Source organism: Pristiophorus japonicus, chromosome 5 (genome assembly GCF_044704955.1).
Source record: "Pristiophorus japonicus isolate sPriJap1 chromosome 5, sPriJap1.hap1, whole genome shotgun sequence".
Taxonomy (NCBI): domain Eukaryota; kingdom Metazoa; phylum Chordata; class Chondrichthyes; family Pristiophoridae; genus Pristiophorus; species Pristiophorus japonicus.
In genome coordinates, this window is record NC_091981.1 from 295,764,244 (window position 1) to 295,776,986 (window position 12,743).

The window sequence follows — 12,743 nt, forward strand, 5'->3', positions numbered from 1 at the left end:
AATTCTTTGCTGGGGGCCCAAGTTTGCATACAGGTTTCTACACACCCAAGATCTGGAATCTAATCGAGGGGTTTATATATAGAATACCAGATACCTAGGAGTGAATTACAGGCTGGAATCTAATACAGGGGTTCAGTTTTTTAAAATAAATAAATATATATTAGAGAATAGGGGATACCTGGGATTGAGTTACAGGCTGGAATCTAATCGAGTTGTGTCTCTGTTGCTATAAGGGTCACTTTTGTCCCAAGTTCGAGAACATAAGAATTAGGAACAGGAGTAGGCCATCAAGCCCCTCGAGCCTGCTCCACCATTCAACAAGATCATGACTGATCTGGCCGTGGACTCAGCTCCACTTACCCGCCCGCTCCCCGTAACCCTTAATTCCCTTATTAGTTAAAAATCTATCTGTGATTTGAATACATTCAATGAGCTAGCCTCAACTGCTTCCCTGGGCAGAGAATTCCACAGATTCACAACCCTCTGGGAGAAGAAATTCCTTCTCAACTCGGTTTTAAATTGGCTCCCCCGTATTTTGAGGCTGTGCCCCCTAGTTCTAGTCTCCCTGACCAATGGAAACAACCTCTCTGCCTCTATCTTGTCTATCCCTTTCATTATTTTAATTTTTCTAAGATCACCCCTCATCCTTCTGAACTCCAACGAGTAAAGATCCAATCCACTCAATCTATTATCACCTGGTGCAAGGGTCAAGGATGTCTCGGAGTGGGTGCAGGACATTCTAAAAAGGGAGGGAGAACAGCCAGTTGTCATGGTGCACATTGGTACCAAAGGCATAGGTTAAAAAAAGGGATGAGGTCCTACGAAACAAATTTAAGGAGCTAGGAGCTAAATTTAAATAGTAGGACCTCAAAAGTAGTAATCTCGGGATTGCTACCAGTGCCACGTGCTAGTCAGAGTAGGAATCGCAGGATAGCGCAGATGAATACATGGCTTGAGCAGTGGTGCAGCAGGGAGGGATTCAAATTCCTGGGGCATTGGAACCGGTTCTGGGGGAGGTGGGACCAGTACAAACCGGACGGTCTGCACCTGGGCAGTACCGGAACCAATGTCCTAGGGGGAGTGTTTGCTAGTGCTGTTGGGGAGGAGTTAAACGAATATGGCAGGGGGATGGGAACCAATGCAGGGAGTTAAGAAGGACATTAGCTTGGATGATGTGGAATCTATATGGGTAGAGCTGCAGAACACCAAAGGGCAAAAAACGTTAGTGGGAGTTGTGTACAGACCTCCAAACAGTAGTAGTGATGTTGGGGAGGACATCAAACATGAAATTAGGGGTGCATGCAATAAGGGTGCAGCAGTTATAATGGGTGACTTTAATATGCACATAGATTGGGCTCACCAAACTGGAAGCAATACGGAGGAGGAGGAGTTCCTGGAGTGCATAAGGGATGGTTTTCTAGACCAATATGTCGAGGAACCAACTAGGGGGGAGGCCATCTTAGACTGGGTGTTGTGTAATGAGAGAGGATTAATTAACAATCTCGTTGTGCGAGGCCCCTTGGGGAAGAGTGACCATAATATGGTGGAATTCTGCATTAGGATGGAGAATGAAACAGTTAATTCAGAGACCATGGTCCAGAACTTAAAGAAGGGTAACTTTGAAGGTATGAGGCGTGAATTGGCTAGGATAGATTGGCGAATGATACTTAAGGGGTTGACTGTGGATGGGCAATGGCAGACATTTAGAGACCGCATGGATGAACTACAACAAATGTACATTCCTGTCTGGCGTAAAAATAAAAAAGGGAAGATGGCTCAACCGTGGCTATCAAGGGAAATCAGGGATAGTATTAAAGCCAAGGAAGTGGCATACAAATTGGCCAGAAATAGCAGTGAACCCAGGGACTGGGAGAAATTTAGAACTCAGCAGAGGAGGACAAAGGGTTTGATTAGGACAGGGAAAATGGAGTACAAGAAGAAGCTTGCAGGGAACATTAAGACGGATTGCAAAAGTTTCTATAGATATGTAAAGAGAAAAAGGTTAGTAAAGACAAACGTAGGTACCCTGCAGTCAGAATCAGGGGAAGTCATAATGGGGAACAAAGAAATGGCAGACCAATTGAACAAGTACTTTGGTTCGGTATTCACTAAGGAGGACACAAACAACCTTCCGGATATAAAAGGGGTCAGAGGGTCTAGTAAGGAGGATAAACTGAGGGAAATCCTTATTAGTCGGGAAATTGTGTTGGGGAAATTGATGGAATTGAAGGCCGATAAATCCCCAGGGCCTGATGGACTGCATCCCAGAGTACTTAAGGAGGTGGCCTTGGAAATAGCGGATGCATTGACAGTCATTTTCCAACATTCCATTGACTCTGGATCAGTTCCTATGTAAACCCACTTTTTAAAAAAGGAGAGAAAACAGGAAATTATAGACCGGTCAGCCTGACATCGGTAGTGGGTAAATGATGGAATCAATTATTAAGGATGTCATAGCAGCGCATTTGGAAAGAGGTGACATGATAGGTCCAAGTCAGCATGGATTTGTGAAAGGGAAATCATGCTTGACAAATCTTGTGGAATTTTTTGAGGATGTTTTCAGTAGAGTGGACAAGGGAGAACCAGTTGATGTGGTATATTTGAACTTTCAGAAGGCTTTCGACAAGGTCCCACACAAGAGATTAATGTGCAAAGTTAAAGCACATGGGATTGGGGGTAGTGTGCTGATGTGGATTGAGAACTGGTTGTCAGACAGGAAGCAAAGAGTAGGAGTAAATGGGTACTTTTCAGAATGGCAGGCAGTGACTAGTGGGGTACCGCAAGGTTCTGTGCTGGGGCCCCAGCTGTTTACACTGTACATTAATGATTTAGACGAGGGAATTAAATGTAGTATCTCCAAATTTGCGGATGACACTAAGTTGGGTGGCAGTGTGAGCTGCGAGGAGGATGCTATGAGGCTGCAGAGCGACTTGGATAGGTTAGGTGAGTGGGCAAATGCATGGCAGATGAAGTATAATGTGGATAAATGTGAGGTTATCCACTTTGGTGGTAAAAACAGAGAGACAGACTATTATCTGAATGGTGACAGATTAGGAAAAGGGGAGGTGCAACGAGACCTGGGTGTCATGGTACATCAGTCATTGAAGGTTGGCATGCAGGTACAGCAGGCGGTTAAGAAAGCAAATGGCATGTTGGCCTTCATAGCGAGGAGATTTGAGTACAGGTGCAGGGAGGTGTTGCTACAGTTGTACAGGGCCTTGGTGAGGCCACACCTGGAGTATTGTGTACAGTTTTGGTCTCCTATCCTGAGGAAGGACATTCTTGCTATTGAGAGAGTGCAGCAAAGGTTCACCAGACTGATTCCCGGGATGGCGGGACTGACCTATCAAGAAAGACTGGATCAACTGGGCTTGTATTCACTGGAGTTCAGAAGAATGAGAGGGGACCTCATAGAAACATTTAAAATTTTGATGGATTTAGACAGGTTAGATGCAGAAAGAATGTTCCCAATGTTGGGGAAGTCCAGAACCAGGAGTCACAGTCTAAGGATAAGGGGTAAGCCATTTAGGACCGAGATGAGGAGAAACTTCTTCACCCAGAGAGTGGTGAACCTGTGGAATTCTCTGCCACAGAAAGTTGTTGAGGCCAATTCACTAAATATATTCAAAAAGGAGTTAGATGAAGTCCTTAGTACTAAGGGGATCAAGGGATATGGCGAGAAAGCAGGAATGGGCTACTGAAGTCACATGTTCAGCCATGAACTCATTGAATGGCAGTGCAGGCTAGAAGGGCCGAATGGCCTACTCCTGCACCTATTTTCTAGGTTTCTATAAAGGTAACCCCCTCATCTCCGGTATCAGCCTAGTGAATCGTCTCTGTACCCCCGCCAAAGCTAGTATATCCTTCCTTAAGTAAGGTGACCAAAACTGCACGCAGTACTCCAGGTGCGGCCTCACCAATACACTGTACAGTTGCAGCAGGACCTCCCTGCTTTTGTACTCCATCCCTCTCGCAATGAAGGCCAACATTCCATTCGCCTTCCTGATTACCTGCTGCACCTGCAAACTAACTTTTTGGGTTCCAAAAAGAGTTTCATGCACAAGGACCCCCTAATGAGCCACATTGCAGACTTGCCCATAATTCAGCACACCAGCAGTATGAGACACACCATTGTGATGTGGGACCAAAATCTCTCCAGGGCAATGCGGTGAGGCGCACTTTTCTGATTCTGGACATGGGAGCATGGTTAGGCTGGAGGGAATGTTACTGCATCTCACCCATCCTATAGAGGGCAGAGGCCGATGAAAGTCATAATACGAAAGGTTCATTAAATTAGGCTTTTTTATCTTGGGGCTGGGGATATAACTGCCATTTTGAAGGCGAAGAGTTGGCATGGTTGATTCAGGCAAATTGTGAAGGTCTCAAAAAGCAGGGGCTCCTGCTAAATATTGGAAAGATCGGGAACTAGAAGGGAAGCCAGACAGAGAGACCGCTGGAATAACTGAACAAGGAAACCCATCAATAGTGAGTTAAAGACAATCAGGTGTATTTCTAGAGAAAGAAGGGCAAAAAGGCAGGAACATAGAAAGTGCTAGGCGGGAGAAGACCAAGGTACATCCTGTTCATCTTCTACCATGCTGGTAGTCGCACGATACAATAATGGAATTGTTAACTAATCCTTGCAATCAATCCCCAACAATGAGTCTAGAAGAGAGCCAGACAAAAGGCAATGTAAACCCCAGGGGTGGTGAGCTTTGGGAACCTTGGCTCCAAAGTCATCTGTTCCGCCCAAGCCTGCAGCACTGAGCACATCATGTTTCAAATTACTCATGTACCATGTCCCTAAATATTGTTTTCTGAAAAGGCAGGGGAGACGGACACACTTTTCCTGTTCTAATAGCCAAGATCCAGCGGGAAGCTGTACTGGGCTGTAACCTGATTGGAAGCTTTACTGTGTCCATCAGTGGGGGCAGCAATGTACTGAGCATCAGCAGGCAGCAATGTTCGAGCAATAAGAACTTTTGTTACACGTTAGTGACAGACAATTAAACTTCAAAAGAATTCAATGATTCACAAAGGATTATCTTGGTTGATAGTGTTTCTCTTGCTGCATTCAATGTAATCCCATCTCCTCTAGACTCCTGATAGAGCAGTGTAGGAGCAGCTCTTTTACTTACTGAGGGAAGTACCTCCAATTAACCAAGCCCCAAACACCAATTACACTGTTCATATAGCTCACCTCCACTGCCAGCTGATCGCTTCAGTGAGATTATCAAGATGTTCTTGATGCTAAACGTCCCTAGGAGCAGAGGACACCTTTCAGTCGCTCTGCTTTTGCGATCTACAGCTCCGGCAATAACCCAAACCGGGCAACATTCATGGCTTCAATGCCAATGTCCAGAAAGGAGGCAAATTTGGTTCTACAACATTGCGCATTTCTTTTTTACTCAAATTAACATTTATATAGCGCCTTTAACATAAAAGCCCCAGGGCGCTTCACAGGAGCGTTACAAAACACCGAGCCACAAAAGGAGCTATTAGGGCAGATGATCAAAAGTTTGATCAAATAGGTAGGTTTTAAGGAGTATCTTAAAAAGAGGAGAGATAGAGAAGCAGAGAGGTTTAGGGAGGGAATTCCAGAGCTTATGCCCTTGGCAGCTCAAGGCAGGGCCACCAATGGTGCAGCGACTGAAATCAAGGATGCTCAAGAAGCCAAAATTAGAGGAGCGCAGATATCCGAGGGTTGTGAGGCTGGTGGAGATTACAGAGCTAGTGAGGTGCACATGGAGGGGTCTGAAAACAAGGACGAGAATTTTAAATTGGAGGTGTTGCTTAACGGAGAGCTAATGTAAGTCAGCGACAGGCAATGGGTGAGCAGAACTTGGTACGAATTAGGACACGGGCAGCAGAGTTTTGGATCTCAAATTTACGGAGGACAGAATGCGAGACTCTGGCCTGGACTGCGTTGGAATAGTCAAGTCGAGAGGTAACAAAGGCATCGATGAGGGTTCCAGCAGCAGATGAGCTGAGGCAGGGACAGAGTTGGGTGAAATAGGCAATCTTCGTGATGGCGCAGGCTCAACTCGGGGTCAAATATGACACCAAGGTTGCCAACAGTCTGGCTCAGCTTCAGGCAGTTGCCAGGGGGAAGGATGGAGTCGGTGGCTAGGGAAATGTGGCTTCAAATGTGATTTCTTAGGGCCAGCTCAATAAAATGTAGTATGCCCTTGTTGTACAAACCCTTGGCTTCTGTTGTACAGCCTTGGCCAGACCCCAGCTGGAGCACTGCATTCAGACTTGAGCACCACACAGTAGGAAGGATATATTGGCCTTGGAGCGGGTGCAGTGCACATTTATTATAACAATATGGGGGCTTAAAGGGTTAATTTATCAAGACAGGTTGCATAGACTTGTCTTGTATTCCCTTGCGTTAAGATTGAGGGGTGCTCTGATCGAGAGGTTCTGAATGTTCAAAGGATCTGATAGGGTTTTCCTCTAGTGGGGGAAATCAAGACTATGGGGACATCATAAAATTAGAGCTAGGTCATTTAGGAGGGAAATCAGGACGAGCTTCTTCACACAAAGGCAGCAGACATCTGGAGTTCTCTTTCCCCCACACCCCCATCTAAAAGGCTGAGAATGCTGTGACAATTGAAATTTTCAACACGGAGTTGGATAGATTTTAATTAGATAAGGGCATCAAGAGATATGGAGCTATGGTGGGCAAATGGAGTTGAGGTACAGATCAGCCGTGATCTAACTGAATGGCGGAGCAGGTTCGATGGGGCTGCATTTCCTCCTCCTGTTCCTATGTCCCTACACTCATTGTTCAGTTATAACACTATCTCCGTTGTACACCCCCTCCCCACCCCCAATCCTACTGTAAGTTTGTCACTCGCTCCATTATACACCCACCCTCGATTTAAAGCTCTTGGTTCAAAACCAAGATGAGGACAGTGGTTCGTTCATAAAAAAAATATAGATACGGTACAACAATTGCAAGCACAAATATCTAGATCACAAAATGTGTCAATGTGGTTGCTGGTGGCAAAGGATCCTTGAATCAACACTCGGGCACCAAGAGGCAAGCAATGAGCTTTTGCACGATCCAATAACCTGGTCTTCAACTTCCATGAAAAGCGGCAAACTCCCCATGATCCATCACAGTCACACTACAGATGTGCCCACCCTTAGAGGGTGCTTTGTACTTTAAATAAAAATATATGTACAATCACATTAAAGGACTTGTAAATTTATAGGGCCTTCATATTTCCTCAGATAATGAAGCAGTCCGTACCTGCATACAGCAAGACCTGGATATTTAGGCTTGGGCAGATAAGTGCCAAGTAAAATTCATGCTACACAAGTGCCAGGCAATAACTCCTGGGGGTAACCATTGGCCAGAAACTTAACTGGACCAGCCACATTAATGCCGTGGCTATAAGAGCAGGTCAGAGTCTGGGTATTCTGTGGCGAGTTGCTTACCTTCAGACTCCCCAAAGCCTTTCTACTACCGACAAGGAACAAGTCAGGAATGTGATGGAATACTCTCTACTTACCTGGGTGAGTGCAGCTCCAACACTCAAGAAGCTCAACACCATCCAGGACAAAGCAGCCCGCTTGATTGGCATCCCATTCACCACCTTAAACATTCACTCCCTCCACCATTGGCACACCGTGGCTGCAATGTGTACCATCGGCAAGATGCACTGCAGTAACTCGCCAAGGCTTCATCAACAGCACCTCCCAAACCCGCCATTTCCACCACTTATCAGAACATCCACCGCCAAGTTCCTCTCCAAATCACACGCCAACCTGACTTGGATTTAATATTGCCATTCCTTCATGGTCAATATTCTGGAACTCCCTACCTGACAGCACTGTGGGAGTACCTTCAGCACAGACTGCAGTGGTTCCAGAAGGCCCATCTCCACCTTCTATGGGTAACTAGGGATGGGCATTAAATGCCGCCTTGCAGGCAGCAGCCACATCTTCAGCATTATTATTTTTTAAATGAATGCCTCAGCGCAGCCCCAAGTGCTTTACAGCTAATTAAGTACTTTTGAAGTGTTGTCTGTTATAATGTAGGCCATTGCAGGAGCCAATTTGCACACAGCAAGATCCCACAAACAGCAATGATAAGATGATATTGGTTGAGGGATAATTATTAGCCATGTCACCTGGAGAACTCCCCTGCTCTTCTTCAAATAGTTCCATGGGATCTTTTATGTCCACCCAAGAGGGCAGATGGGGCCTTGGTTTAACCGCTGATCCACAAGATGGCAAGACAGTACTTAGCTTCATCTCAGAACAGTCACAGGCATGAAAACATACACCTCTTCTCAAACTCCTTCAATCAATTAAAAATCAATTTTTACACCCCAATTGGTTGCAAGACACTTTGGAGACACACTTCACATGAAAGTTTCCAAGACCCAGTCTACAGTAACAGCTAAATGCCCCGTAGACGTGTGTGACACGAGGTGCCCTCGGACCAAGAGTGGACACACAGGGACTCGCCCCCTAGTCCCCCATCTGGGTGCTTGCAAATATAAGAAAATGGAACGAGCAACCATTAAGTGCTTTCTTTCTTCTAACTTCTTTAACGTGGCTGCACAATTAGCAAGGTCGGAGGTGGAGGGCCAGTTCACCGGGAGGGGGTAGGCAGGGTACTGATCCTCCAGTACCCCTCCCATATTTGGCTGAGATTGGAAACTGTTAATGTAAAGCCCACAGCTCGCTGGCACAGGTTTGTGGTGCACTGCGCCAGTGGGCGGCGAGTTGTGATTGCTGCGTTGCGTCAGGGATGTCTCCCCCTCGGTTCAGCAGGCCGCTGATGCACTCTGCCTCGGTCACCGGCTACGGAAACAGCTGCAACACAAACTCCGGGGCCCACTCCACCGCTGTGTTCACCACGGCAAAAGCGGCTGCTCCCAGGGTCGCCGTCAGGCCCCACACCGCCATCTTGACCAGCTGGTTGGCCCCCGTCGGTGGAGCTGATGCCTCAGCGCGGGTGGCCGGCGAGCGAGGTTTCTCCCTGAACTGTTTGCGCAGCACGGTGTCAGGACGCTGCTGAGACGTCGCCACCTGGAAGTCCTGGAAGGTGCTGATGGCGATGCTGCAGAGGGAGAAGGGAAGCAGTTAACGCACAGCAATTACTGACAGCGACAACAAGATTTAGACCACAGGCAAAGCTCTCGATGCCAGGCCTCATCTACAGGTCAAATCCCACTCACAACAGTGTCTGGATGGGGTCTTCAAGAGGAGATTTACTCGAATGATAGCAGGGATGAGAGACTTCAGTTACGTGGAGAAGCTGGGATTATTCTGAGAGCAGAGAAGGTTAAGGGGAGATTTAATAGAGGTGTTCAAAATCAGGAGAGGTTTTGATAGAGTAAATCAGGAGAAACTGTTTCCAGTGGCAGAGGGTCGTTAACCAGAGGAAACAGATTTATGGTAATTGGCTAAAGAACCAGACGGGAGATGAGGAATTTGTTTTATTCAGTGAGTTATGATGATCTGGAATGCGCTGACTGAAAGTGCAGTGAAAGCAGATTCAATAATAACTTTCAAAGGGGAATTGGAAATATACCTGAAAGGGAAAAATTTGCTGGGCTGTGGGACTAATTGGCGAGTTCTTTCAAAGAGCATAGATGGTCAGAATGACCTCATCTGCTGCATGATTCCATGATTCAGGCTCTTGTGCTCGAATTTCAAGAGGCCTGTGTTTGATTCAAGGAGTTGTAGGAAAATTTGACACAGTAACAATGCTCTACAGCCAGATATCTTTGGTTTGTAAATGTGACTCTGTATTTGCTAATCGTGTTGCCTGTGATAGAACACCAGTACTGCACTTATCTTTAGAAACAGAAATTTGCAGCGCAGAAGACCATCGTGTCTTCGCCAGCCGACAAAGAGCCGCACAGCCCTCGGTCAGCAGCCCTGAAGGTTACATATAAATCTATGAACGATGAACAATGGCGGAAAGGTAAAGAGCACCCAGCCCAACCAGTCCGCCTCACACAACTGCAACACCCCTTGCACCGAAACATTCTACACTCCACCCCAACCGGAGCCATGTGCTCCTGGGAGAGGCAAAAAACAGATAAATACACAGGCCAATTGAGGAAAGAAAATCTGGGAAAATTCCTCTCCGACCCAACCAGGCGATCGAAACTCGTCCAGGAGATCACCCTGGCCGTATTAGATTCCCAGCAGTACTTACCATCGTATCTGCGCCAGCCAACAAGAGGTTATCCAATCTAATCCCACTTACCAGCTCTGGGTTCATAACCCTGCAGGTTACTGCACTTCAAGTGCCCATCCAACCACCTTTTAAATGTGGTGAGGGTTTCTGCATCCACCACTCTTCCAGGCAGTGAGTTCCAGACCCCCACAACCCTCTGCATAAAGAAGCCCCCCCTCAAATCCCCTCTAAACCTTCCACCAACCACCTAAAACTATGCCCCCTCATAATTGAACCCTCCACGAAGGGAAATAGGCCCCTATCTATTATATCCAGGCCCCTCAAAATGTTGTACACCTCAATGAGGTCTCCTCTCAGCCACCTCTGTTCCAATGAGAACAAATCCAACCTATCCAATCGGTTCTCATAGCTAAGATTCTCCATTCCAGGCAGCATCCTAGTAAATCTCCTCTATACCCTCTCCAATGCAATCACATCATTCCCATCCTACAGCGACCAGAGCTACATGCAGCATTCCAGCTGTGGCCTAACTGGAGTATTATAACAATTTAAGTATAACCTCCCTATTCTTGTATTCTATGCCTTGGCCAATAAAGGCAACCATTCCGTATGCCTTCTTAACCACCAGAATACCAAAGGGCAAAAAACGTTAGTGGGAGTTGTGTACAGACCTCCAAACAGTAGTAGTGATGTTGGGGAGGGCATCAAACATGAAATTAGGGGTGCGTGCAATAAAGGTGCAGCAGTTATAATGGGTGACTTTAATATGCACATAGATTGGGTTAACCAAACTGGAAGCAATACGGTGGAGGAGGATTTCCTGGAGTGCATAAGGGATGGTTTTTTAGACCAATATGTCGAGGAACCAACTAGGGGGGAGGCCATCTTAGACTGGGTGTTGTGTAATGAGAGAGGATTAATTAGCAATCTCGTTGTGCGAGGCCCCATGGGGAAGAGTGACCAGAATATGGTGGAATTCTGCATTAGGATGGAGAATGAAACAGTTAATTCAGAGACCATGGTCCAGAACTTAAAGAAGGGTAACTTTGAAGGTATGAGGCGTGAATTGGCTAGGATAGATTGGCGAATGATACTGAAGGGGTTGACTGTGGATGGGCAATGGCAGACATTTAGAGACCGCATGGATGAACTACAACAATTGTACATCCCTGTCTGGCGTAAAAATAAAAAAGGGAAGGTGGCTCAACCGTGGCTATCAAGGGAAATCAGGGATAGCATTAAAGCCAAGGAAGTGGCATACAAATTGGCCAGAAATAGCAGCGAACCCGGGGACTGGGAGAAATTTAGAACTCAGCAGAGGAGGACAAAGGGTTTGATTAGGGCAGGGAAAATGGAGTACGAGAAGAAGCTTGCAGGGAACATTAAGACGGATTGCAAAAGTTTCTATAGATATGTAAAGAGAAAAAGGTTAGTAAAGACAAACGTAGGTCCCCTGCAGTCAGAATCAGGGGAAGTCATAACGGGGAACAAAGAAATGGCGGACCAATTGAACAAGTACTTTGGTTCGGTATTCACTGAGGAGGACACAAACAACCTTCCGGATATAAAAGGGGTTGGAGGGTCTAGTCAGGAGGAGGAACTGAGGGAAATCCTTATTAGTCGGGAAATTGTGTTGGGGAAATTGATGGTATTGAAGGCCGATAAATCCCCAGGGCCTGATGGACTGCATCCCAGAGTACTTAAGGAGGTGGCCTTGGAAATAGTGGATGCATTGACAGTCATTTTCCAACATTCCATTGACTCTGGATCAGTTCCTATGGAGTGGAGGGTAGCCAATGTAACCCCACTTTTTAAAAAAGGAAGGAGAGAAAAAAAACAGGGAATTATAGACCGGCCAGCCTGACATCGGTAGTGGGTAAAATGATGGAATCAATTATTAAGGATGTCATAGCAGTGCATTTGGAAAGAGGTAATATGATAGGTCCAAGTCAGCATGGATTTGTGAAAGGGAAATCATGCTTGACAAATCTTCTGGAATTTTTTGAGGATGTTTCCAGTAGAGTGGACAAGGGAGAACCAGTTGATGTGGTATATTTGGACTTTCAGAAGGCTTTCGACAAGGTCCCACACAAGAGATTAATGTGCAAAGTTAAAGCACATGGGATTGGGGGTAGTGTGCTGACATGGATTGAGAACTGGTTGTCAGACAGGAAGCAAAGAGTAGGAGTAAATGGGGACTTTTCAGAATGGCAGGCAGTGACTAGTGGGGTACCGCAAGGTTCTGTGCTGGGGCCCCAGCTGTTTACACTGTACATTAATGATTTAGACGAGGGAATTAAATGTAGTATCTCCAAATTTGCGGATGACACTAAGTTGGGTGGCAGTGTGAGCTGCGAGGAGGATGCTATGAGGCTGCAGAGCGACTTGGATAGGTTAGGTGAGTGGGCAAATGCATGGCAGATGAAGTATAATGTGGATAAATGTGAGGTTATCCACTTTGGTGGTAAAAACAGAGAGACAGACTATTATCTGAATGGTGACAGATTAGGAAAAGGGGAGGTGCAAAGAGACCTGGGTGTCATGGTACATCAGTCATTGAAGGTTGGCATGCAGG

The 12,743-nt window shown here is 46.2% G+C and overlaps 1 protein-coding gene across 1 annotated transcript in view; it reads right to left on the reverse strand.

Annotated features, from left to right (window-relative positions):
- Window positions 1-3,344: 3,344 nt before the first annotated feature.
- Window positions 3,345-12,743, reverse strand: part of LOC139264772 (TBC1 domain family member 20) — a 54,747-nt gene continuing 45,348 nt past the window's right edge. The window contains exon 8 of the mRNA XM_070881888.1: window positions 3,345-9,079. Within this exon, the coding sequence (XP_070737989.1) occupies window positions 8,821-9,079 (259 nt within the window). The 3' untranslated portion in view covers window positions 3,345-8,820. The remainder of the gene's footprint in view (window positions 9,080-12,743) is intronic.